At 35.9% G+C, this 27,544-nt stretch overlaps 1 protein-coding gene across 7 annotated transcripts in view; it reads right to left on the reverse strand.

The window, feature by feature from the left end:
- Positions 1–918: 918 nt before the first annotated feature.
- Positions 919–27,544, reverse strand: part of LOC149836968 (lysine-specific demethylase JMJ27-like) — a 45,090-nt gene continuing 18,464 nt past the window's right edge. For 5 of the 7 annotated variants that reach the window (XR_016431880.1, XR_016431878.1, XR_016431879.1 and 2 more), the window contains one exon: positions 26,650–26,939. Coding sequence is in view for 1 of the 7 variants with exons in the window: in XM_090005699.1 (XP_089861825.1) it covers positions 26,900–26,939 (40 nt within the window). In the remaining 6 variants the exon portion in view is untranslated. Of the gene's footprint in view, positions 1,831–26,110; positions 26,224–26,649; positions 26,940–27,544 lie in introns of those variants that run through there. The other 2 variants (XR_016431877.1, XR_016431876.1) reach the window with 2 other exon arrangements.

Here is a 27,544-nt window from a genome sequence, read left to right on the forward strand (position 1 = left end):
GCGGCGGTAAAGAAGAACCATCGTACCGCGCTAGCCCATTGAAGGAAATAGGCCCATGACAAGTGGTATATATATATATATATATATATATATATATATATATATATATATATATATATATATATATATATATATATAGTAATGCTATGGTACTCCGAGATCACCACTCCCACATCCTAGAAATCATTCCCAGGGCCCACACTGCTGACAATACTAGGGCTTGTAAATGAACAAAAAATGGCTTATTCCAGCTTGTCTTGTTCACCATTGAACCCAGCTCGGGCTTGTGTTCGTCTTTAGATGATCCAAGCCGTGTAAAAAAGGTTTACATGACTTTTGAAGTTGGAAACAATGGAGTTTGAACCCCAAATCCCTCTTACATGTCATGTATTCAACTATACAAGCTGCTTTTTTCGGTATATGTTATACTTGAGTACTACACGTTATATTCTCACAAGCCAAGCCGAACACATTTTTTCGTGCTTGACATGTTTATGCTTAACAAGCTACTCGTGGTTCAGCTGGCCAGCCACACAAATGAGTACATGGCAAGCCAAGGCATGAGCTGCCATATGCAAAGTCAAGTTTTTTTTCTTTATTTTATTAAAAAAATAGCAAACATATGAACTATAAGTCATATTATAAAAATTAAATAAACTACCTCGATAATAAAATAAAAGAACATGTATTTTGCCAAATATCATTCATATTTAACTCAAATTCAACATATAACAACATGAAAAACAGATGCATGAAGTATGAACATATCTTCAGATTAACAGACAACAGAAAATGGGGAAAATAAGTTGCAAAACCAAATCTGAAATTTTCTTCTCTTTTTAAAAAGAAAAAACGGAATTCTAGACAACAATGATAAGTGGAACTATGTATATCTGTGATGAAAAGAGGCATATCAGATGAAGAAAGAGATGGGAATCTCACCATTATTGTTTGCATTACACAGATTTTAGGGGCAGGCTAAACCCCTCACCTATTGGGCATCACCTCAATATATATATATAGAGAGAGAGAGAGGTCAATGCCGGCATACGGGAAGATGCTTTGCATGATATCACCAACACCAAAACCTCCTCGCGCACATGCTGAACCGCCTCTGCTGTTGCTACCTTCAGTCACAGCCCAGTCTGATGATGTTGGTGGCATGGTTGCAGCACTCACCACTGTCACTCTGGTTTTCCTCGAGCCCTAGCCCACATACCTCGTCGGAACCATTGCATGAGTTGAGGTGAGGATCAAGTGGGCAGATGGACGACAGAAAGAGGGGTAGGATTTCAAATGAGAACTTCCTCTTTCACCCTTTACCTTTTTTTTCTTAAGCTCCAAAGTTTTAACTCGACCGAGTCACCTTTGACTTGTGACTCGACCGAGTCATCCAAGTCAATAAACTCAGCCAGTTCTGGGTTAATACCGAGTTACACTTTTTTTTACCTGGTAGTAGGCTGATCCAAGTCAACTCGGCAGAGTCACGAGACTCGTCGAGTTTGCCAACCACGGTAATTTTCATGGAAAATTGCTAAGCTGGCATCCCTTTCCCTTCCTTTCCCATCATCAATGAAACAAACATCAAATCATCATTGTAGGAAGGTGTCATGCTGGCACAAGTGGGCCCTAGTTTTTCCCACCACCTACCACTTTTCATGTGCAAATCCTTTCATACCTCCCCCTATGAAAGCATTCTCAAGGGAAGGCTGAGCTGGCACAATTTTTTAGAAATATATGCCCATTCTCATGAATGGCCTTTCCTTTCCAATGGAATGAAACAAACAAGCCCCAAGTGTTTTTTATTTCAATGAACTGGCAAAGGTATACCTGTTGCAACTTGACTATCAAAAAAGAAAAAGCATGAATAGAAACCAAACAAATATAAAGAGCACAAGAACTAAAATGCTTTAATTGTGTATGATTTTAACATTCAAAATGACAGTTTTTAGGATGGAAAGAGCATTACAATATATATTAGATAAATGACAAGTGCAGTAAATCAATAATCTTTTTCTTAATGTTATAAAAAAAGAAAAAAAAATAGTACAAGCAATTATTGGCTATGAGATCATACCAGAGTTACCGGAAGCTTCTTAGGTAGGTGGGAAGCGCACTTCTCAAAAACTCACTTTGGAAGCGCGATACTCCTTGCTTCCGAAACTTCATGGGGATCTTGATTCCCTCACGTTTCTTCTATGCTTCCAAAACGCATTGTCAATGCTTTATATATGATTTTATCACATTTCTTTTCATGTTTTTCATGTGCTTCCTCTCACGTTTTCACTCACTTCTCACTAAATTGGTAACCATCATTGTTAGATCTTAACAAAAAAATAATTTTTTACTGAAAAATCATGAAATATAAGAAAACTTAAATTTTATTTTAGTTTTTATTTGTTTCTCGATTCATATTCAGTTCTCATATTGCTTCCTTTTTTATTACTGTTTCGCTTCCAAATTGATATTTTGCTTCTCGCTTCCTATAAATTTTAAAATGCCTTGCTTCTCACTTCTTGCCTCTCGCTTCCCATTGTTTCCCGCTTTCGCTTCCTAGTCTGGCAACCTTAGATAATACTATTTTGTCAAGGTGTGGTGATATAGAGGGCACGGTAAACCACCATCTTTGCTTTTCATGTTCCATGAACAGCTAGAACATTGTTGAAAATCCATAAGGGCATTTTGAATCTTGATCTAGTTCCCTCTATTCATTCTATTCAAAGAGAAGAAAAATTTTAATAAATCAAAAGCCTCTCCTTGTCATATTTGTTAAAATATATACACCTGATATATGTATATTTATACAATATATGTATATTAGGGATATTTTGGTCATTGTATATGTTGTACAGTCCAATAGGGACTACATTGTTCTTTTTTGTTTGTTTTTTTATTATGTTTGTTGGACTGCCTCCCTTTTCAGCCCTCTTTGCTGTGTTATTATGTTCGACTGTTGGACTGCCTCCCTTGTAAAGGTTTGAAATATGCTTTTTAGCATGTGTTGTGAATATAAAACGCATCTATTCTATATTGTATTCTTGTGAAGTTTGTTTGCTTTTGTGAGATTGTATTCGGTCCATTAGAGGTCATCTTGTGATTGTGCACTTGTGTAGCCCTTTATTGGCATTATGATTGTGCACTCCTTGTTTCATTTCATAGTATAAGAGCCTTGGGCTCTTGTAGTGTTGAAAATTATTTTGGGTGTGCTCGCTTTGAAACTTTATTCTCCAACAATAAGTTATATTATTCAAAATGGGTGAAAAAGAATCTACCTCTGTCATCTCCTAAAAGCTCAACGAAAACAACTACTTGATGTGGGCTATCGCAATAGAAAACAATATCAAGAAAAAAAAACTTTGAAGTTTTGTTAGTGGAACCACTAATGAATTTCAACTAAAGCTAATAAAAAGAAAAGGAAAACAAGTTAAAGTACTCTCAGAAGAAAAAAATGAGAAGGCCTTGCAAAAATATCAAGCAAAAATGGAGGTTTGGGGGGCCAACAACGCTCAAATACTCTCATGGTTTATGAATACCATGGAGTTCAAAATTGCAACTGACATCATCAAGTTCAAAAAAAAGCTTGTGATGCATGGATCTTCTTAAGGATCACATTCATCCAAAAAGATATGGTCAGACTATATTATCTTCAAAACAAGGTACGTACTACCAAACAAGGGGATAAGAGCGTAAGAGATTTTTATGGTCTCTTATCTCCTATTTAGGATGAGTTGTGTTGGAACCAAAATGGGAAGGTTCTGCTATTGAGATGAGAAAACAACAAGTTGAAGAGAAAATATTTTTTTTCTTATATGGTCTTTGATCGGAATTTGAGCAAGTTAGGTCTTCTCTACTTCATAAGACCTCGGCTCCTTCTATAAGAGATGCTCTTGCCCAAATATGTCAAGAAGAAACTACACTTGGAACGCACAAATCTAGTGATAAGGTGCTTGATGTATCAAGACCTGTAAGTTTTATAAAAACTTATAAACCTCCCCACTTTGAGAAAAAATTTAATGGAGGATACAATGAACAAGGACATAATGGGGGAGGATACAAATGAGGATACAAGGGAGGAAAAATTATTTGTCACTATTATAAAGAACCAAGATACATAAGACCGAATTGTCCCAAACTCAAAAAGGTGGCCACGGTAAGTGAAGAGTTTCAAGAATCAAAGAAAGTGAGCAACTTCAATGATTTAACAATTGCTCAAATTACGGAGATCGTTTCACAAATACTAAAAGTCACTCTCTCTACATCCGATGTTGTCATCTATTCCTCTTCTCCTCCGGGTAAGTCCTCTTGGATTTTGGATTCAGGAGTTTTTTTCATATGACTCATAATGAGTCCCTACTATCTGATTGCACTAAATCATATTTTTCATGTGTGTCAACCGTCAATGGTACTTCTTTAAAAGTTAAAAGTAAAAGAAATCTTAATAATGATTAAAAAATAATAATATTAAAGTTATTCTAAAGCTTGATTTAAATCTTTTTTCGATTTCTCAAATTTTCGATTATAGGTGTAAAGTAGTCTTCTCATCTAAGGCTTGTTGGGTGCAGGATCTCCAGTCAGGAAAGCTGATTGAGTAAGATCATAGAAGATGAGACCATTACTGTATGAACTCTTTGTATACCTAAAAAATTTTTTTGTAACCATATCCAATAAATTAATTTGGATCTTTAGCATAAAAGACTAAGACATCCAAATGTATCCAAACTATCTCTTTTTCCATTTTTGAAAAATATTTGTAAGGAAAAATAATTCGCATGTGAAAATTGTATACTTAAAAAAATGCAAATGATACCTTTTGGATCTAGAACTTCCTTAACTAATGAAAATTTTCAATTAGTGCATTCGGATGTATGGGGTCCCGCTCCCGTTATATCAAAATGTGGTTATTCATACTATGTTACATTCATAGATGATTTTAGTAGGCACACTTGGATCTATTTCCTTAGACTCAAATCTAAAGGGTTTTTGTGTTTTAAAAATTTTCATAATCTTGTTAAAAATCAATTCAACACAAATATTAAAACCTTTCGCTCCAACTTCGGGGGAGAGTTTCTTTCAAATGATTTTCAATCATATCTGAAAACCCATGATATTCTACATAAAAAATCTTGCCCAAAGACCCCCCAACAAAATGAAATTTTCAAAAGAAAACATCTTCATATTGTTAAAAACTACTAGAACTCTACTTATTTCAAAAGAAGTTTTGGGCCGAAGCCGACCTCACTACGGTTTATTTAATAAATAGAATGCCTTCTCAAATTATAGAAAACAAATCTCCAATTGAAACTCTTTAAGATTTTACCTGATTTGAAAAGATTAAAAGTTTTTTTATGTAAGTGCTTTGTACTTCTTGAAAAATACAACAAACTCTCTCCTAAAGCTATTAAATGTATTTTTCTCGGGTATGCTAAAAATTAAAACGGCTATCGATGTTATGATTCTAAAAATGATAAACTTTACGCATCTAAAAATGTAACATTTCTTGAAAAAGAAAAAGAATTTGATCTTAAAAAAACTAAGGAAGAATCCAAGTATGCATTCTTGTTTGACTTATTGCCTAAATCCAATATTGAAAATGATGGTGAAGATAATGACAATGTTGAGTCAAATGATGAACCAAGTGAAGAAACAGAACCAACACATAACATTATACAATACTCTAGACGTGATAAAGGGAACATCCATGTGCTTTTGAGAAGTACAGTCAACCAAGATCCAAACGAATACCTAGACTGCCAAATAGGTTTGTCTCCTATGAATCCTTCTCACCAAATTATAGGGCATGTCTTCTATCAATCCACTCATATCATGAACCATCCAACTACAAAGAAGCCAAAGATATAAGAGAATGAGTAGAAGCTATGAAAATAGAATTAGATGCTCTTCATAAGGCCCATACTTGGGATGTTCAACATCTTCCTAAGGGAAAGAAGACAATAGGATGTAGATGGGTATTTAAGGTCAAAACAAAGAGTACCGGATCTCAAGAAAGGTATAAAGCAAGATTAGTTACAAAAGGGTACTCCCAGGAATATGGTATAGATTATGAGAAAACCTTTGCCCTAGTTGCCCGCATGACCATCGTTGAGTGTTTAGTTGCAGTAGCATCCATTAGAAAATGGTTTATATATCAGTTAGATGTCAAGAATGCTTTCTTAAATAAAAAATTTAAATGAAAAAGTTTACATGGATCCTCCCCCTAGTGTGACTAATACAAATGGTATGGTTCTTCGTCTTCGAAAAACTTTATATGAACTTAAACAAGCCCCTAAAGCATGGTATGGTCGGTTTAGTGAAACAATGATAAATTTTGGATTTAAATCATGTTTTACTGACACTGCACTTTTGTAAGATCTACAGGTACTTCGCTAATCATTTTGCTCTTGTATGTTGATGATATGATCGTCACTAGGAATAATCAAAAGAAATTTGAAGAAATTAAAATTATGCTTAAAAAATCTTTTTATATGACTGACCTTAGTTTTTTGAGATATTTTCTAGGTATTGAAGTAGCATACTCACCAAGAAGATACATTTTGACTCAAATAAAGTTTGCAGTTGATATTGTTGCGTGATCGAGAATCAAAGACACAAAATATGTTGACACTCTTGAAGTAATAAATGTTAAAATGAGAGTTGAAGACAGTTTTACTGGATGATCCAACTCCTTATATGCAACTTATCGGGTCACTAATGTACTTAGCCATTACTAGACCAGATATTTTGCATGCAGTACATACTGCAAGTCTGTTTCAACCAAGGTTTTAAAACCCGTGACTCGTGACTCGACTCGTTCTTTATTGACTAGTGACTCGGCAGGTCAACTCGGTGACTCGGATCGGGTTTTGTTAACTTTTTATTTTAAAAGAAAAATATTTTATAATTTGTCTCAAACCATGTTTTTCAGTAAACAAGAGATCCTTGGGTTGTGTTAAGGCATGTAATCACTGAAACTGGGAGAGAGATGTGACTCTTTGTTAGGTTGCTTTTGAACTGATAACAATTGGCATCAACTAAATTAGCTTGGTTTTTGCTTGTATTACTTCCTGGGTTTGTCATTTTCTAGTTAAACCATTCATAGAGAGCAGTAGCATTGAAAAATGCATAGGCTGATCTCTGCCAGACTATCTCACAGGAATATTCCCAACTTACCAGTTACCCTTCTGTCATGCCCCCTTATACAGTATTCTTAATGAAAAATTGAACAACATTGGCATGCCATGTGTCCTTTTTGTTGTCCATGTGACCATATATAAATGTACATCCTTGACAAATGAACAAAGGTCATTAAAAGCAACTAATGCTGTAGCAAAAAACTCTAGGATAGCCTGCTAAATAGCCTTCAAATTTCTTTTTTAGACAAAGGACTATGGAGTAAGTTAAAGAATAACTATGGTGTAAGTTGAAAAATATGAAATTAAGTGGCATGACAAAAATTCTCGAAAGAGATGCAACATATAAAATCCTGGTTGTTCACTCCCAAACAGAGCTAAAACCCTTTTCCCTATGAACACTAGCTCCTAATGTTGTTTCTTATGAATTAGCGGGATTTTTGTATTTTGATGGTTCTGTGCATTGTCAAGCAATCAAGAACTTATGTGTAGCTCTGTTGACATTTGTCTTATTGGTAGAAATTTATGGAAACGTTATGAATCCTCTCTTGAGTGACTTCTAGCTACTGGCTACCACAAGGCCAATTACCAGTTTCCAACATATACTTAGTTCCTTAATTTTATGCTTCTGATAATACATGATAAATATTATAGTTGATTATGCTATGATAGTGATACCTAGTACCTATTACGAAGTTAACACACACACACAGGGAAGATCCAAGAGCACACGTACCACAAATCCAATGAGCACATCAGTGCACCAAATCAGCCAACACAAGGACCATTAAGGACACACTCACAAGAGACCCTAAGGGTCTGTCTGATTGCTTGTCCAAGATTGGACAGACCCTTAGAACATAACAGACAAAACATATGTTCGGTCTGTAACAACCGTACTTTGTCCCATGTTTGTTTCAACTCAAATAAAAAATCAAATTTCAAACATCCCAGAACTCGCCCGAGTCAGGCCGAGTCAGGTCCGAGTCAAGCCCGAGTCTTGGCAAGCCAAGTTTGCCTTGCCAGGTTGACTCGTTGGAGGGCCGAGTCGAGTCAGCTGAGTCAATGAGTTGACTCGGCGAGTTTTAAAACCATGGTTTTAACATGCGCCTACGTCTGTTCATAGAGTGTTGTGTTAAGAATAGTTTGATACATCAAGAAGACTATATCTAAAGGGTTGTTTTTATCCTTTTTATCATCTTTAAATTTCATTACTTATATTGATTTCGACTGGGGAAGAGATCCCAATAACCGACACTCAACCACAGGTTTTTGTGTGTTTTTAGGTGATTCCCTCATTTCTTGAATATGCAAAAAACAATAGAAAGCGTCATTATCCTCCACGGAAGTTGAATATATCTACAGCAACAACCGAGGTTGTGTGAATGAGATCTTTACTTTCAGACATGGGTGTTGATATTTCAGAATCTTCAAAGTTATGCTGCGACAACAAAAGTGTTATATATATAGTCAGCAACCATACATTTCAAGAAAGAACAAAGCATATCGAGATGGATTGTCACTATGTTCAAGAAGAATACTTAAAGGGGACGATTACTTTACCATATGTTCAGTCCGAGTTTCAGATTGCAGACTTCTTCACCAAAGCACTTCCTCTACTTCGATTTTTGTTTTTTCTTAACAAACTTTTGGTGATCTCACCGTAAGTTTGAGGGGGAGTGTTAAAATACATTGTATATATACACCTGATATACGTATATTTATACAATATACGTATATCAAGGGTATTTTGGTCATTATATATGTTGTACAGTCCAATAGGGACTATATTGTTCTTTTCTGTTTTTTTTTTATTTTTATTTTTATCATGTTTGACTATTGGGAAGCAGTCCAAGTAGTTGTTGGACTGCTCTCAACGGTCATATTTCTGACCATTGGAGGCAGTCCTATTCAGCCCTCTTTGCTATGTTATTTGCTCTAGATATAGAGCCTCTTGTAAAGGTTTGAAATATGTTTTTTTTAGCGTGTTGTGAATATAAAAGGCACCTAGTTTGTTCTCTTTTGTGAGATTGTATTTGGTCCATTAGAGGCCATATTGTGATCGTGCACTTGTGTAGCCCTTTGTTGGCATTGTGATTGTGCACTTGTTTCATTTCAATATTCTTCCTTTTGCTCACAGCAAAAGAGGTATTCGCAATTGTTTCTGGCATTTGCCTCCCTCTCTAGGGCAGGCCCCATTTGACTTGCAGGGGTACCAGCATTCAACCTCTGCTAGGATCAAAACTCCTTATGAGATTAATAGTTGTATTACTTATAACTTCCTTCTTTGTGGCCAAGGTTGATCTGGAATTGTTTTTGGCCCTTTCCAGTTCATTGGAATAGTTTTTCCTTTCCAAGGCAGGCTCCGCTTGACTTGCATGTGTTAAAAATTTGAATTAATGTTTATCCTAAGTGAGGATCAAAACTCTATATAAGATTCATAGTTGCATTACTTCTAGCTTCCTTCTTTGTGAACACTGGTTCAAAGCTGCTTTACGAACAACACTGATTTAGAATTACCTTTGTAGAGCTCTTTTACACCCAACAACGACCAATTCTACTGAAATAACCCTACAAGTCATCCAAAATTCAATCATCAACAATGAGACGAGTTTGTCTTTTTATTAATTTCATCACAAGTTTTCTAACTCAAAATCTTTTCTCAAATGCATGCGCAATGATAAGGATACACATGAGCACGTGAATCCAACTAAAGTTTTGAAATGAGTATGAGAGATCATGCTACCAATTGCTCCCCCTTTTTTCAGGAGATAACGAAAAACTTAACCCAAAGGATGCTTGATTGCAATAATTTTGGGCAACCAAAGCCCGGGCACTAGGATACCCACTAGAATTAGTACAAATAGATCCAACCAAATGCATTTAAAGGCATCAACCAAGTCTTCATGTTGGAAAGACAAAAGGGACAGCTAGTTCCAACAGACAACTCAAAGCATTTTACATGAGAGCAGAAACTTGAAACAAAAAGAGCAGGTGGAAAGAGCGATTTTCTCCATTTGCAGCCTCTAATACTTTCAAAATATGGTCACTATTGTAAGTATCAAAATTATTTTGGCAAAGCAAACTTTAAGGATGTGGGATCAAGAAAGATAAGAGAGGAAGAGCAATATCAATAGGGAATTCAATGCCACTTAAAAATGAGGTTTATAACATATATGGGAATCAACCCCTTTTTCTCAAGAAACTAAAATAAAAGTGGACAGGAATAGACCTCCTATGTTGCTAACAACCCCCTTACTAAAAGAATGTACAGAAATAGACCCACAAGGCAAAAAGTCAAATCCATTATACAATATAAATAATATACATAATGACACATTTCTTTCACTCATCTCAAGTTTGGAGAGAAATGTCCAGAAGTGAAAAGGAGGAAGGCTCCTGGTAAACACATTTGTTGTTTGTTGCTCTGAACTATGTTCCATTAATATACATAATGACACATTTCTTTCACTCATCTCAGGTTTGGAGAGAAATGTCCAGAAGTGAAAAGGAGGAAGGCTCCTGGTAAACACATTTGTTGTTTGTTGCTCTGAACTATGTTCCATTAATATAATTCCATCGTCACAGACTCTCCTTGTAAATGGACAATGTATCTCAATGTGTTTGGTCCTCATTAAATTTTAGATTTTTAACTATATGTTGACACTGATTCTCATGATACAATGGAGTATTATTTCAAGATCTTTCAACAACCATCTAATCCATATAATTGTTAAAATGTAAACTGTAATACATATATATAATAATATTATTATTTAATACTATTATTATATTTTTTCCGTTTATTATTTTTTATTTTTCCTTTCTTTTCCTTTTAGCATCTAGTTCAATAGAAACTAGATAATTCATCCAGTCAAGTTCCTGTTGGAACTTGACTGAGCTATAGCCGTTGGACTCTAGTCCAACGGCCCCATAATAAGAGTTGTTGGACTAGTGTCCAACGACTTTTTTGGAGAGCTCAAAATGAGCTCTCCTCTCTCTTCCACTATTTTGTATATATAGGGGTGAACCCCTTCAATGTAAATCAACAATGCTTCTTAAGCATTTTGTGCCTGAATAAAATATTGTTTATTTTTCAAGTGTTCTTTCACTTATACCCTTTCAAGGATCATGCTTTTAGTGTCTCCAATAGACACTTGTTTGTGAGTTGTTCGTGCATTTGTGGAAGACCACCATTTCATTACATGTTATCAGAGCTATGGAAACCTTAGATCTTGAATTGCTTCCACCTCAATTTTTGTGCTTCATTTGCAAAAGGTGTTTCATCACCTTGTTCTTAGCTCAAGAGGATTTGTTTGAAGAAATGAGGACTTGTGCTACAAAAATTGGTTTTGTATCCTCTCTCTTATTCCCTTGTTAAATCTTTTTTCTCTTTCTTTTCTCTCTCCTCCTATCTATTCCTCTCTTACCCTTGTAAAAGATGGATGACAATGATAAGATCACGATCATACCTATGAAGCTAAATGATACTCACTATGTAATGTGGGCTTCAATTATGAAGCATCATAATTGGAGAAAAGGTTTATGGGGTATAGTGGATGGTTCCGATTCAGAACCTAAACTATCTCTTACCAAGAAAGAGGGCGATAAAGATGTTCCTCTAACGGAGGAAGAGAAAAGTAAGGTGTTAGCTACATATGAAAAGAAATGGAAAGAGTGGAGGATAGGGCATGCAAAAATTATGTCAAAGCTAATCAATAGTGTAGACATTAAAAAATACTTTAGTCTAGCTAAGTTTGAGCATGCCGATAAGGCTTGAGAATACCTTTAAAACGTGTATTCCCTTAAAGATATTGCACGTGTATGCAATTTACAAGACAAAGTTCAGACAATGACTCAAAAAGATAAAACTATTCAAGAATACTACAATGAGTTGTCCGAACTTTTGGAAGAGTTGACTTTTCTTGAGCCCAAATGGCATTGTGCCGAAGATATTGAGCTTCGTCAAAAGCAACTTGATATGGAACAAGTGTTAGCCTTTTCTAATGTGTTCTTCATAGCTTCTACCCATTCTATATGGTTTTTGGCTTGAGAATAGGAAGATGGTTCTACATATATGATTGTATTAATGCAATAATTGCCCTCTATGTGGGTGAAAAGGATTCGTATAATACAAATTTTCTAGGAGGTTTAAAAATTTTGGATGACCTTCTAGTTGGTACTTCGGAATATTTTTCAAATTCATATGGAAGATTGGACTCTCTACGTCTTGAATATTGTAGACTAACATCCCTATGGGTTTGCTCTTCATTGTCAACATTATGTTCAAAATCAATAGGAATTTGATCATTGTCAAAATCATATTCAAAATCCCATTCATTATTAGATTTTGAAGTCAAATCTATTAAAAAGGAATATTCAGTGACTTCCATGGGTTTTTTAAATTCAAAAAAACTTATTTTCTCTAGGAAAGATACATTTCTTGATACATATCCATGTTGTGAAAAGCATTGAGGCGTAGCGAGGCACTCCACCAAAATCTGAGGCGAGGCGTAAAGCGTAAGCCTCAAAGTTTTTTTTTAAAAAAAACTTAAAAAAACTATAAAAAATATCTAAAATTATAAAAAAATAAAAAAATCTTTATTGATGAAGCAACAACCAACATGAAATAAAAAATCTAAAATAAATACTGAAAAAAAATATGAGATTAACATGTAAAAGTAACATTAATGCAACAACTTGATCTATGCAAGTATCTAAAAAATAAAACATGGGCATTCATTAAATTAAAAATCGTTTCACTTTCTACAGCTGCATGCTTTCTTGAAAACATCATACATCTGCGCATGAACTGAAGCATAGAATATCAGTAAGCATCCTTGTGGACAAAAAACAAACGAATTATTCTTTTCTAAAAAGAATCAAAACTGCCCTGGAACTTAACACATAGATCACTTTCTGTCAATATGCTTAATACATAAAGTCAAAACTGTCATTAGGCTTAATATATCTATATCCTGTTATGGAACTTAACATAAATAAATTTATGTCAATATCCTTAATACAAAAATTCATCAAAACAGAAAACATGCAATCAATCAAATAAATCTAAGTTGAAAAATGAAATCCTATGTAATCAACATAGAACACTTTGTTTGCTGGGACCCAAGAATGCCAAATATAAGAATGCACGAGAACTATTTGTTGAAGTGTGCTACTCTTGGTTCTTTCTTATACTAGGTCTTTTTGACCCAATTTAAACAAATTGAAATATTATGAACTGTATTTTGCAGCTGTTGTTACTTCAGAAATAAGTCTGACACATTAGAGGAAGCTAAGAGAGAAATGTTGGAGACATATTGTGAGAGAGCAGATGTAAAAGATGGGCAGACGATTCTGGATATTGGGTGTGGCTGGGGATCTCTTTCTATATACATTGCTCAGAAATACAACAATACTCATGTCACTGGAATTTGTAATTCTGAATTGATGCAGGCCTTCATTTGGTATGGTGTTACTGAAGCCAGGAAAGGCAGATAGTTGAATGAGCACTGGTCACCTCCCCAATAGACAGAGGTGGACTAGGTGTGATGCACTGAAGACAAGATCTGGCATGGAGTGGTTTCCAAACATGCCTTATTAAGTGCTACTTCTCCTAGAGCTCGCATGTTTTCATGGTTGGTCTCTCTTGACAACCCAGTTTAACCTTAAAAAGAGAGACATTCATGTGGCCAGCAAATGCATTATGTGTGAACACGAGGAAGAAGACTATGCTGTCGCGCACGAAAACGAGAGGGAGATGAGAGACAGAGGGAGATAGGAGGTCAGAAAAAAAACTAAAAACACATAAAGGGGTCGGTAGGTCTTTGTTTAAGCCCTAATTTTTTGGTCAAATGAGGGTTTTGACCCTCATTTGACCAAATAAATCGAGGCGTGTGTGCCTCAGTCAAAGGCGTGCCTCGCCTCAATGTAAAACCCAAAATTTTTATTATAAAATAATTCAAATTGGGCCTAGATCCATATTTCGGATCTAGGACCCATAAAGGGGGTAATTAGGATTAATTGATTTAAATCCCGATTTAATAATAATAATAATAATAACAATAAATGAATAGAATTTTAAGTTTTTAAAATTTATCCGAGGATCCACAGTTGGATCCATTTGGATCCAACTTGTGGATCCATATCAATCGGGGCCGGGTTACGGGTCTCGGGTCCGGACCCGAGCCGTGCCCCTGTAGCAGCCTTTTTTTTTTAAAGATATGGGGCCACCCGATAAGGGTTGCCTGATAAAACCCTAACAGGAAAAGTAAAGGGGGGAAGGGGGGTTACGCAGGGCGTAACCGACCTCCCCCCATCTCGGCATGGAAGGGGGGGGGGTCTTGGCCGATAAAAGGAAGTGGAGAGGGAGCCCTCTCCACTCGTCTCTCTCTCTCCACTCAGTCCCCCATCTCTCTCCCTCGTCTCTCTCCCATCTCTCTCTCTCTCTCTGTCTGTGTGCGTGCGCCGGAGGCAGGGAGGTCGTCGGCGAACTTCGGCCACCAACAATCACGGCAGCAGTGAGGAGCGTCAGCCTCCAGCCTTCGATCGCCGGGAAACCCATCGGAAACAGGTACGGTGCTTCTTGGATTTCGGGTGAGGGATCGAACATAGGTTCGATTCCATGTGGGGGTTTGAGGGTAGGATTTGGGGTTTACATCAACCCTAAACCTAAAACCCCAAATCGGTGATTTGGGGGTTTCGGATCTTTCCAAGTGAGGGGTGTTTTCCTTTGTTTTTGCTGGATTGTATATATGTTATCTCCTAAACTTGGTTCAGGTTTAATATAACTCTTTTTCTTGGGTTTAATGTCAATATCTGAACCTATGATTCCTTCTCTAAAATTTTTGTCAGACTTACAGTACAACTTGCGTTTTTCTTTTCTAAATCAAATCAGTCTTGTTCGATCTGGAAAAAAAAAAAAGGTAAATAATATTCACACGAGTTCTGTTACGTATCAAACCTGGGTAATTTTTGGGTTTCTACTTAAATCTGATACGTTGGGTCTCCACTTATTCAAGATTTACATGAATCTAATGTTCATGTGAATCAAATAGTTAATGAGAATCTGATATGTAACAAAGGCGAAATATTTTTGTTAGCATAAACGTGATTTTAAATTGCTGATTTGCTTAAGCATTGATTAAATGTGTTGTTGAGAGCTGGAACACGCATATGTTTTCCTGTGTGTGTGTCGACATATACCACACTCAAACCTGTCATCTTTTTCTGTGTGAACAGGAACCACACATAAATCTGTATTTTTTTCTGTGCGCGAGATTGTCAAAAGAAAATTAGGTTTAGCGCGTGTTGTTTTGAGAAATATGTAGATGCACAAGTTCAGAAGCATGTGATTAGTTAAAAAAAATATGGTTTTGATTCCTTGACCTAGAGTTTGATAAATTTTAACAGTAATACTGACCGATTTTGGGGCTGACAGATTCGGGATAGATTCTTAAATCAGCCAATATATATATATATATATATATATATATATATATATATATATATATATATATATATATATATATATATATATATATATATATCAGTATATAAACATATTAGTATAAACACTGGATCATATTTCGAAGGAGGTTTGAACATATTGAAATTTATTTATGATGTCCCAAATGTTAACTTCTTTTGGAACCACAAAATTTACCAGTCTTGAATAATCAACTAACACTAAATTGAATGATTGTTGCAATTGTTTTGTTTTAGATATTTAATTCAATCTGATTCTAAAAGGAAATTAAATTTCTGGTATGTAAAAAGAAAAATCTGATTTCTGGCATGTACAAGAAATCTGTTTGGAAACCCAATTGGAATCTGAATTTTTGTTGCCTCCAACTTTGTTTAGAGAGTGGTAAAACCGATCTGTCTTGGACAGTCAACTAAATCTAAGGATAGTAGATGTTGAATTTGAATGATTATAAAAGTTTTGTGTTTTCAGTTGTCATGGTAAAATTGATATGCTGAGTTCAATGTGCATTCCTTTATTTGCTATGAAATGTGGCATGGTGAACACAAAACTTGAATATCTATGTGTGCCTTATGTTCACTGAAATGTTGCAATATCTTAATAAATTGTATAGTGATTGTGTGTGCGGACCACTCACAGGAAGCATGTGTCGCTCATGAAATAGCAAATTGTAAGTGCATGTGCATATATAGGATCGAAGTCTATTGGCATGTATAATCATGCATAAATATTCTCATATACTTATGAAACTATGGATGAATGCATGTGTGTTAAGTGATTACATGAAAGCACTTACACATGAAGGGTTACACATGCATATGACTGCGAAAGCTTATGCACATTGTTAAAATGGTATGAATGAATGTGCATGTGGAATTATGTTGGTATGACTGCATACATTGCAAGTTGTTATGATTTTTACATACGATGCATAGATGGCCTAAATGGACATCATCGGCCTGGAGAGTCGTGGGTTTGGTTTTCTTTTATTTATGTTTTTAAATGCATCACTTAAACCACATAAGATGGTTTGGCACATTACTACACTGTTCTAGTGGTTTATATGGGCTGGAGTCCCGAATGGGTCCCTGCAAGAGAGGATGCGGGGTTTTCACTTTATTTTTTTGCATATGTGTTGCAAACTTAAAGAAATGAACTTAATTAAAAATATAATGAATAAGAACAGTGTAATATACATTCTGGGATATCTCATCTGGAGTATGAGAATCTTGGATATCCGGTCTGGGGGAGACTGTGAGTTGGGTCGTTACACTCAAGGCGTGCGCCTCAAGGGTATTGCGCTTTATACCTATGCCTCAAGGCACAAAGGCCCTCGCCTTGAGACGAGGCGCGCTTTTTGCGCCTTGAGGCACGTTTTTAATAACACTGATACATATAATTTTTTATTTTGAAAATCAAAACACCTATAGCCTTTTTTATTATCGGCATATCCTAAGAAGACATAAGGAATCACACGGGGAGAGAGTTTGTCATTCTTGTTGGTAAAAATAGAACACTTACATCCAAAGATTCTTAATCTAGAATAATCAGGAGCTAAGTCGGCAAGTTTTTCAATTGGAGTTATATTTTTCAAAGAAGAAGATGGCATACGATTAATAAAATAAGTAGCAGTTAGTACAACTTCTGCCCAAAAAAATTTTGAAACTTGATTTGTTATTAATAAAGTCATAGTGGTTTCCATGATGCGTCGATGTTTACGTTCGGCCAAGCCATTTTGTTGTGGTGTGTGTGGATAAGATCATTGATGTGTGATGTCATGTAAGTTGAGATAGTCTTTGAATTCTTTGGACATAAATTCTCTCCTTGAATCAGTGTGAAAAATGAAAATATTGTTTTAAAATTTATTTTTAACCATTTTATGAAATGTTTGGAAATATGAAAAAAAACTCAAATTTATACTTGAGAAAGTAAATCCAAGAAAAATCATCAACAAAAATTACATAATATGCGCATCCACCTTTTGAAATAATTGGTGTAGGGCCCCAAACATCTGAATGTATTAATTCAAGTAGTCTAAAGAAAACAAAAGTTCTATCATGAAATGGTAATCTTTTTATTTTGCCAAGGATACAGTCTTTACAAGTAAAACTTTTAGAATTACAAAATTTTCCTAAACTTGAAAAATATTGGATTTTAGACATATGAGGATGACCAAGTCTTTTGTACCATAAATTCAACTCTAGTTTCTGAACATTATAACAAAAATCATTCTTAGGCAATTCCAAAAAATCCATGTAATAGAGTCATCCTTCTCTATGGTCTTCCCCAATCAGTTTCCTTGACTGGCGATCATGTATCGAACAACGATGAGAAGAGAAAGAGATATTACACCCATAATCAGATATTTGAGAAACAGACAAGAGGTTTAAATTTAGTTTAGGAATATCTCTAACTTATGGAATAAAAAATCTCTTTGTTTTAACAAGTTTTTCAAAATTTTCTATTTTAATAGAGGTACCATTAACTGTGAAAACTGTTGACACACTTGAGTTACTTTTAAAACATTCGGATAAGTTATTGACATTTTGGGTCATATGAAAAGAAGCACTAGAGTCAAGGAGCCAAGGAAAGTTACCGGGATCGGAGATTGATGAAACACCTGCTCTAGTTGAGGCTTCAGTTGAGGAGGATGCTCCTTTAAGAAGAGATTGAAGAATTTTCATCAATTAAGCCATAGATACCAGTGCATCTTGATCTTTGGTTCTGATCCGACCGATGCAACTTTTTTTTCGTCTCTTCTTTTTAGTTTAGGACATTCAGGCCTATAGTGCCCCAGCTCATGACAATGATGACAAATGACTTTTCTTTTGTCAAAATCGACACCTTGTCTACCAAAATGAGGTGGTCTATAGGTGTGCACATAGTTGCCTGGTCTAGACACGGCTACAACGAAGTCATCTTTAGGTTTTAGAGTATTTTTCCTAAGTATGTTTTCATCCATAGTTAGTTCCTCTATAGTATCAATGATAGAGAGAATTTTTCCTCGATTTAGAAGAGCTGATTTGGTCGACTCAAATTCCGGTCTTAAACCGTTTATAAATTGATACAAATATTCTATATCGAGTTGCTTTTGGTGAATCTCGATATCTTTAGAACAATGTCATTTTGGCTCAAGAAGAGCCAATTCCTCCCAAAAATCGGATAACTCATTGTAATATTCTCTAATAGTTTTGTCCTTTTGAGTCATCATTTGGACTTTGTCTTGCAAATTGTACGCATGTGCAATATCTTTAAGGGAATACATATTTTTAAGATATTCGCAAGCTTTATCGGCATGCGCGAATTTAGCAAGGCTAGAGAATTTCTTAATGTCAATGCTATTAATTAGCCATGACATAATTTTGGCATGCCCTATTCTCCGCTCTTTCCATTTTTTCTCATAAGTTGTCAATGCCTTATTCTTCTCTCCTTCCGTGAGAGGTATTTCTTTGTCATTCTCAACCTTTATGAGAATTAGTTTTGGTTCTGAATCGAAACCATCTACTATACCTAGGGGTGGCAATCGGGTCGAGTTGGCGGGTCGGGTCGGCGGGTTGGCAGGTCAGCATACCTCAACACAAACACGACCCGTTTATTAAACGGGTCGGATGTGGAAAACACGAACACGATTATTAAACGGGTAACCCGACACGACACGGTTAACCCGTTTAATAAACGGGTCGGGTCGACACGACCCGATTACACCTCCATCTGTATTTTGTTCTATCTTCTTTCAAGAAATGGTGCCTGTTAAAATGCTTTGGTAATGATGAAACATTGTAGGTCCTTTTCGTCACTGCAAAAGTTAGTAGCATTCAGATAAAAAAATAAAATAAATAGTGACCAAGATAGGTTGATGATGCAAGAGATGGTCACCATAAATGCTCAGAGCCGCCTGAGTTTATTATTTCTGCCAGAGACTGAAGGACAAGAAAGAATCAGAGATTCACGCAATGATGGCATTGCACTCAACCTCAATGACAAGAGCAACCTCGTGCTTCAGTCTTTTGCCTCAAACTTTCCAATCTAAAAAGCCTATGTCTTCCTTGCATCAAACAATGATATTACTGTCACCAACAAAATTTAAATCCCAAACTATTCATCATCCATCCCCTGTCAAACGTTCTTTCAGTCAAAAGATGTTGATCCTAGGCGCCAAACTCAGAAGTTTGAACCTTCAAGACTCACTAAATTACATAAGTACCCTTAATGCAGAGAAAAAGAAAGAAAATGTGAAAACACATTCAATGCACAAAATATCATAAGGTATTATGTCATTCAAAGCTGAGAGCCAAGAACTTATCCATTAAATAGACAAGACCAGATGGTGAGTTGCTCTGCTGCACCTTTAGAATAGAAGCAAAAAGAAAAAACAAAAAAAAAAAAAATAATCACGTGTGCCTCTCACACGAGTACAGCAATGACTCTGGGTTATCTTCCTTGCAACGTATAAATAAACGGGTTGATGGGTTCGGGTAAACGGGTTGACCTGCCCGACTAACCCGTTTATTAAACGGGTCAGCCGGGTTGGCGGGTTGGCATACCCCTAACATGAACCCAACCCGCTTAATAAACAGGTTAGGCGGGTCGACCCGTTTATGACACGAACCCGTTTAAGTCAAACCTGAATATAACGTTTATGACACAATGTTTATGGCGGGTCGTGTCAGATTTTGCCACCCCTAATTATACCCCACAACCCTTTTCCCCAAATGTGGTGCTTCATGATTGAAGCCCACATTATATAGTTGGTGTCATTTAATTTCATGGGTATAATGGTGATCTTATCATTGCCATCAATCTTTTACAAGAGAGAGAAAAAGAAAGAATAGATGGGAGAAGAAAAAAGAGAAAAATAAGAGAGGAGAAGAATGAGCACAATCACAAAATTTAATAGCCAAGCTTCCTCCAAAGGCTTTTCCTTCTCCAAAAACGATCTCTTGAGTCACGAACAAGAGGATAAATCACTCTTTGCAAATGAAGCATGGAAAACGAGGCGAGAATCTTCAAGATCTAAAGGTCTTCAAGGCTCTGATACCATGTAATGAAATGGTGGTCTTCCACAAAAGCACGAGAAACCTTCAAAAGAGTGTCTATTGGAGACACTTCAAGCACAACCCATAAAAGGGTAAAAATGAAAGAACACACTAAAATAATAAATCTTTATTTCTTTATAAGAAATGCTTAATAAGCATTGATACAATGTGGAGGGAGATCACCCTTATTTATACAAGTGGGAGAGAGATAAAGGAGAGCTCTTTTAGAGCTCTCCTTGAGTCGTTGGAGCTAGTCCAACAGCTCTAAATATAGCCGTTGGACTAGGTCCAACGACTATATCCTAGTCAAGTCCTAGTTGGGACTTGACTAGAATACACAATGTCTAGTTCAAAATGAACTAGACAATAAATAAAAATAAAAAAAATAAAAAGAGAAAAATAAAAAATATATATAATAATAATGTAATATTATATATTATATATGTTACATTTTACATTTTAACAAAACCAAGAGTTACGAAACTCTTGAAAGATACAAAGCCAGATTAGTTATCAAAGGATATTACTAAAAATATGAAATAGATTATGAAGAAATTTTTGCCCCAGTTGCTAGAATGATCACAGTTATGACCTTGGTAGTCCTAGCCTCTGTGAGAAGATGGCTTATATATCAGATGGACGTTAAGAATGCATTCCTTAATATGAATTTGGCTAAAGAAGTTTATATAGAAGCACCACCAGGTATAACTATTCCTAGAAGAAAAGCTCTTTATTTGGATAAATCCCTTTATAGTCTTAAACAAATATTGAATGCGTGATTTGGCAGGTTTAGTCAAGTTAGGATTGATATTGGATTTTAATCTTGTCTGACTGACTGAGCTTTGTTTGTTAGGATTTTTGATGCAAGTATGATTATTCTTTTCCTCTATGTGGACGACATGATTACCACCGGAGGAGACAAACAGGGAGTTGAACATATTAAGAAACTTCTCAAGACTCATTTTGAAATGACAGACTTGGGATTTTTAAAATATTTTTTTGGCATTGAAATTGCTTATTCTTCTAAAGGTTATTTATTGACTCAATCTAAACTAGATTTAGATATTGTTGTCAGGTTTGGAATCTAAGGCTGACACTCCCGAAGTTGTCAATGCTAAGATGATAATTGATGATGGAGAACCACTTGAAAAACTAACACCATACAGACAACTTATTGAAGTGTTGTCATATCTTTCGATTACGAGACCTGACATCATGCATGCAATTCACACAGCCAGCCAGTTTCAGCATGCTCCCACTTTTACTCATATAGGAGAGGTTTAGTGCATTATTAGATATATTAAGAATTTCATTTATTGAGACATTTTCTTATCTGCTTCTTTAACTTTAGAATTAACTTTTTACACTGATGCTGACTAGGGAGGTGATTCCAATAATCGACACTCAACCATGAGTTTTTGTGTTTTTTTAGGAGAATCGTTGATCTCATGGTGATGTAAGAAGCAACAGAAGGTCTCATTCTCTTCGACTGAAGCAGAATACCGTCATGGCTACAACCGCTATGGAGGTGGGTGGTCTAACTAAGAAGATTGATGGCTTATATGGGAGTTCAGATTACAAGAGCATCACGAATGTGTTGTGACAACAAAAGTTTCATCTACATTGTTAAAAATCGGACCTTTCATAAATGTACCAAACATATTGAGATGGATTGTCACTATGCACTAGAGGAGAATCTATGTGACACTATCGTTCTTCCTTATGTTACCTTATAATACTAGTTGGTGGATTTCTTCAGCAAACCTCTCTCTGCTCCTAGATTTCACTTTTTCTTAGGCAAACTTTTGGTTATCCAATCGTAAGTTTGAGGGGAAGTGTTAAAATGCATATATATATATATATATATGTTTGTGTGTGTGTATATGTGTGTGTGTGTGTAACTAGGTGAGGTTTTTTTAGTTTCTTTTATTTTTATTTTTTAGTTCTTGTTGGACTAGTCAACACAAGGTTGACTAGTAAAAAAGAGTCGTTGGAGCAGGTCCAACTGCTCTATTTAGAGTCGTTGGACCTACTCCAACATCTCTTTGGAGCTCTCAACAATGTGTATATATAAGGGTGAAACCCCCTCTCATTTGTATGCTACTTGCATGGATTGACATCGATAAAATATTATTGTTTTAGGCTCTTGTATTGGCCCCTTTAGTGGCTTTTGTGAGTGAGCCTATTTGTGGCTCCTTGTGTGTTCACTTTGGTATTTTGGTGGACCTTGGTGTGGCTCTTTTGTGTGTCCACTTTGGTGATTTGGTGAACATCGTTGGAGGCTCTCATTTCCTTACAGGATCCACTTGGTTTGCATGTGTTAATCATTGGAATTAGTGTTTATACTAAGCCAGGATAAAACTCTATATGAGATTCATAGTTGCATTGCTTCTAGCTTCCTTCTTTATGAACAACATTCTTTCAGAATTATCTTTGTATAGCTCTTTTATGCCCAATGATCAATTCTACTAAAATAACCCTAGAAGTCATAAAAAATTCAATCATCAACAATAAAATGAGTGTGTCTTTTTATTAGTTTCATCGCAACTTTTCTAACCCGAAATCTTTTCTCAAATGCATGTGGAATGATAAAGATACACATGCATATGCAATAATAATGAGTACCTGAATCCAACAAGTGTCAAATTGAGTATGAGAGATCATGCTAACAATTGCTCCCCCCCCCCCCCACACACACACACTGAATTTTTCAGGACAACCAAAGCCCAAGCTAGAATTCATACAAATGCATTGAAAGGAATCATCATGTTGAAAAGACAAAAGAGAGCTATTTCCAATAGACAACTCACAAAGCATTTTACACGAGAGCAGAAACATGAAACAAAAAGAGCAGGTGGAAAGAGTTATTTCCTCCATTTGCAGCCTCTAATAATTTCAAAATATGGTCACTATTATAAGTCTCGAAAAATATTTTCGCAAAGCAAGCTTTAAGGATGTGGGTTCAAGCAAGATAATAGAGGAATGACAGGAAGAAGAGCAATATCAATAGGGAATTCACTGCCACTTAAAAATGAGGTTTACAACATATATGGGAGTCAACCCCCTTTCTAAAGAAACTAATATCAAATGGACAAGAATAGACCTTCTATGTTGCTAATGGCCCCCTACTAAAAGAATGTACAGAAATAGACCTACAAGAAAGTCAAAAAGTCAAATCTACTATACAACATAAATAATACACATAATGACGCATTTCTTTCATTCCCCTCAAACTTGGGATGATGCAAGAGGAATCATGTCAAGTTTGGAGAGAAATGTCCTGAAATGAGAAGGAAGAAGGCTCTTGGTAAATATCCGTTGTTTGTTGCCCTGAACTATATTCCATTGATATAATTCCATACTGACTCTCTTTGTAAAGTGACAATGTATCTCAATGTGCTTGTTCCTCATTAAATTTTAGATTTTTAGCTAAATGATGACACTCTGATTGTAACGACCATCTAATCCATATAATCTTAGTCATGCTATTACTCTAAGTATCAACTCCAAGATCTTTCAACAACCATCTAATCCATATAATCTTCGTCATCACTTGAGTCATGGCTCCTTCATATAATCTTTAATCTCTTTAACTGTAGATAAAACCACTCTTTTTGTTTTACTTTTTCAAGAAATCATTGAACATGATAAAAACACACAAAATCCAGTAGTGGATTGTCTACCACTAGTAGACCCTCCAAAATCTGCATCACAATATCCTCTCAATCAGTGGAAGTGGATGATAAAAACATGTAATAATGCATAGTATCTCTCATGTATCTAATAATCTTGAGAACAACAACCAGATGAACCAGTAATAGGGAACTCGTAAATTGGCTCACTGCATGAACAACAAACATAATATCGGGCCTGGGAATAGTCAAAATAAATCAGACTGCCTACCAACTTCTTATACATGACTAGTGTTGATCTTGTCCATGGATACAAGCCATGTGATTGTCTTTGCACTTAGGTATGCGCATGAAACCTCGTAAAGTGTGCTTAAGAAATGGCTCAACCTTTGGTGGGAATAGCAAACAGTAAGGAAGAAATAGCAAATTCCCCCAAGTGATCGCATCCAGAAAAATAGATCTCCCTCCTTCAGCTTCCAAGAGGTAAGCACATTCATCACCTTCAGCCATTCCTCAAGCTTCTTGTCTTTGAAATCTCTACTAAACTAAATAGGCCAACCATCAACTGGCTGCCACCATTATATTTAGCCATACAAAAAGGGAAACGGTGTATCTCAGCAATGGTCCAGCCACCATTTGTCCTTCCATAATCTCAAGCCGTGCCTCCTTCCCAGGTTAATGACTGTCCTGGAAGTGAAGTCCTATTAACATAACTGACCCAATGCCTCCATTTGCTGGATGAGGTCCACTTCCATGGAGAGTGACTAACGTCATATTTACTGATTAAGAGGCGTTACCAGGTTCTATCCTCTTTAAAGAGTGCCCGCCACCATTTAGCCATCGGAATTATTTAGTGACTGAAACTGATTAATACCCAGCCCACCAAACCCCCACTGGTAAGGTAACCTGGTCCTAACTTACCTCAAGGCACCCCATGATCACTATTACGTTCCAATACAGTTCGCATAAGCCTAGTCAACCTCTGAGTTGTTTTTCCTCAGGATTTTGAAGATCACTAATAGAAAGGATGGAATAGCAATAATGACAAACCTGGTCACATAATTCTACTGGCTAATGAAAAGCCCATGCCTGAATTTTGCGGTCACCCTATCTTTGACTTTCCCAGGTAGGACATAGGCAGTTGACCATGGCAATAGCTGAAACTGAGCTCCACCACTTCAGATATCTGTTCTTCCATGTTAAAAGTGAGAAGATCACACTTTGCATCACTCACCCTAAGGTCGGCCATTCTGAAAGGCTTTGATGATCAACCATGTGTGACACATCTGGGCTAACAAGGTTGTTCTAAAGATGAGCAGGTTGTCAGCATATTGGAGCAGGGTCAGTGGCTCCAAATCTTGTAGCCTCAGACTGAAGTGAAACCCACATCAAGCATCCTCTCAATGTGGTCGCCAAGGCTTCATATGCTAAGTTGAATAAGAGAGGGGACAATGGGCAACCCTGCCGCAGCCCCCTTTCTATAGTGAAGGGCCATGTCCAGGCCATTGTTCTTGATGGAGATGGAAGCCAAGAAGGTAAGCACCCTAATATGCTTTTGAGAAATAAATTAATGTTGAAAAACTAAATAAGGGATTCAGTCAGCCGCAGAAATGCAGTATCTTTAGAGGAAAACTACTACTTCCAAGTTTGCCATAGTCATCTTTTCAAGCCACACATTCCCTAAGATTCTCCCATGAGGTTGACTACCTGATTAAACACTCTTTTTTTCTTTATTAAAAAAAAATCTTATGAATTACCTATAACAAAAACCAATACATCTAGTCTCCTCTCAAGCTGTGCCAAATTGTCAAACAATGATACTATTTGCCATTCTTTAATAAAATAACTCATTGTGCTTACCCATTACAAGCATTCTCTGTGGCCTACAGCCATTGCAAATTTCTCCTTGCAATGTTTATCATAAAACCATACTACTCTAATACCTGTTGACATATCAAAGGGAAAAGGTTAAGAAAAAAACAACTCAAAAGATGAAATTGATGTTCATGCTAGTTATTTGCTTTCCTTTTTCTCCTTTTGTATGTAATTAACTATTCTAAACCAACTATCCAACCTAGAATCCCATCACTTAAAAGCCAGATCACCAGCATTATTATAAGCCTTTAAAATGACAAGAATAAAACACCTTATCAGACTTCATATTGATAAGAATAATAAAATACCTGCAAAGGCCCTCTAAAGTAATACTCAATTCAATTCTCACAACAAAGACAGACCACACTAGACCAAACATCTAGAGCCCCCCATCCCTCAACCCTTGCACATATAAAGACATTTGAGAAGCTAAAAGAGAAAATAACTATGTAATCACATGCACGCATCAGCAAAGCAGCCAGCACAGCAGCTGAACAAGAAAATTAACTTATTCTAATTAGAAATAGTCATTTACATTACAGAATAAAAGGAAAAAGAAAAGGCACAATCAACTCCTACTCATTATGTCAACAAACGACCTGAAGATGGTCACGGCCACAAGTCCATGGCTTGCCAATCCAAAGTTAAGCTTGGATGAACATCTCTCAGAAGTTGGAATTATCCTTTTTTTGCTTGCACAACAGTATAATCTCTGTCTAAGTTGCATATCATTAATGAATCCTTTCATTGGTTTCTCTCTATTTTCTCATCTTCAACTGAAGGGCTGCAAGATGAGGATTGACATGTCAGGAAAGCCAGATAAATAAATGTAAAATGGACAATTGCCTCAAAAAACCACAGGAAATATTAAACATTAGTAATTAAAGTAAAAAACAGCTTTTTATAAAGGCAAAATAAAAATGAAAAAAATAAAATATAAGCATGTTGAATTCGTGATTCAATTTTCATTCCCCTGTTAAGATGCATGTTGCTTTTAAATTAAGCAAACCTTCATATCATAACATATAGTGAACTAACAAAACACAAAAACAATCAATATTGTAAGTTCCATCTATAATATGCAGAAAATCAACTAAAATGCTGCTGGATGTGATATGGACAAAGGATACCTCTGTTATTAATAGGTTTCACATGAAAAATGTGATGAAGTTTTACTCAGTTCCTGAATTCAGTTTCACCTGGAACTTAGCAGGAGGCCCACATAGAGTCTGCCCACCATATTTTAACATTCCCAATACTGAAAATCAATCGGTAACAAGCATAATAACATTTGTAAAATTATGTTGTTTTGAACACTGCTTCAGGACGGAACATGGCTGGTTTGGCAGAGCCTCCCAACAAAGTTCCACAATTCCAAATCTTTAGAAC

Source organism: Nuphar pumila, chromosome 5 (genome assembly GCF_984573655.1).
Source record: "Nuphar pumila chromosome 5, dmNupPumi1.hap1.1, whole genome shotgun sequence".
Taxonomy (NCBI): Eukaryota; Viridiplantae; Streptophyta; class Magnoliopsida; order Nymphaeales; family Nymphaeaceae; genus Nuphar; species Nuphar pumila.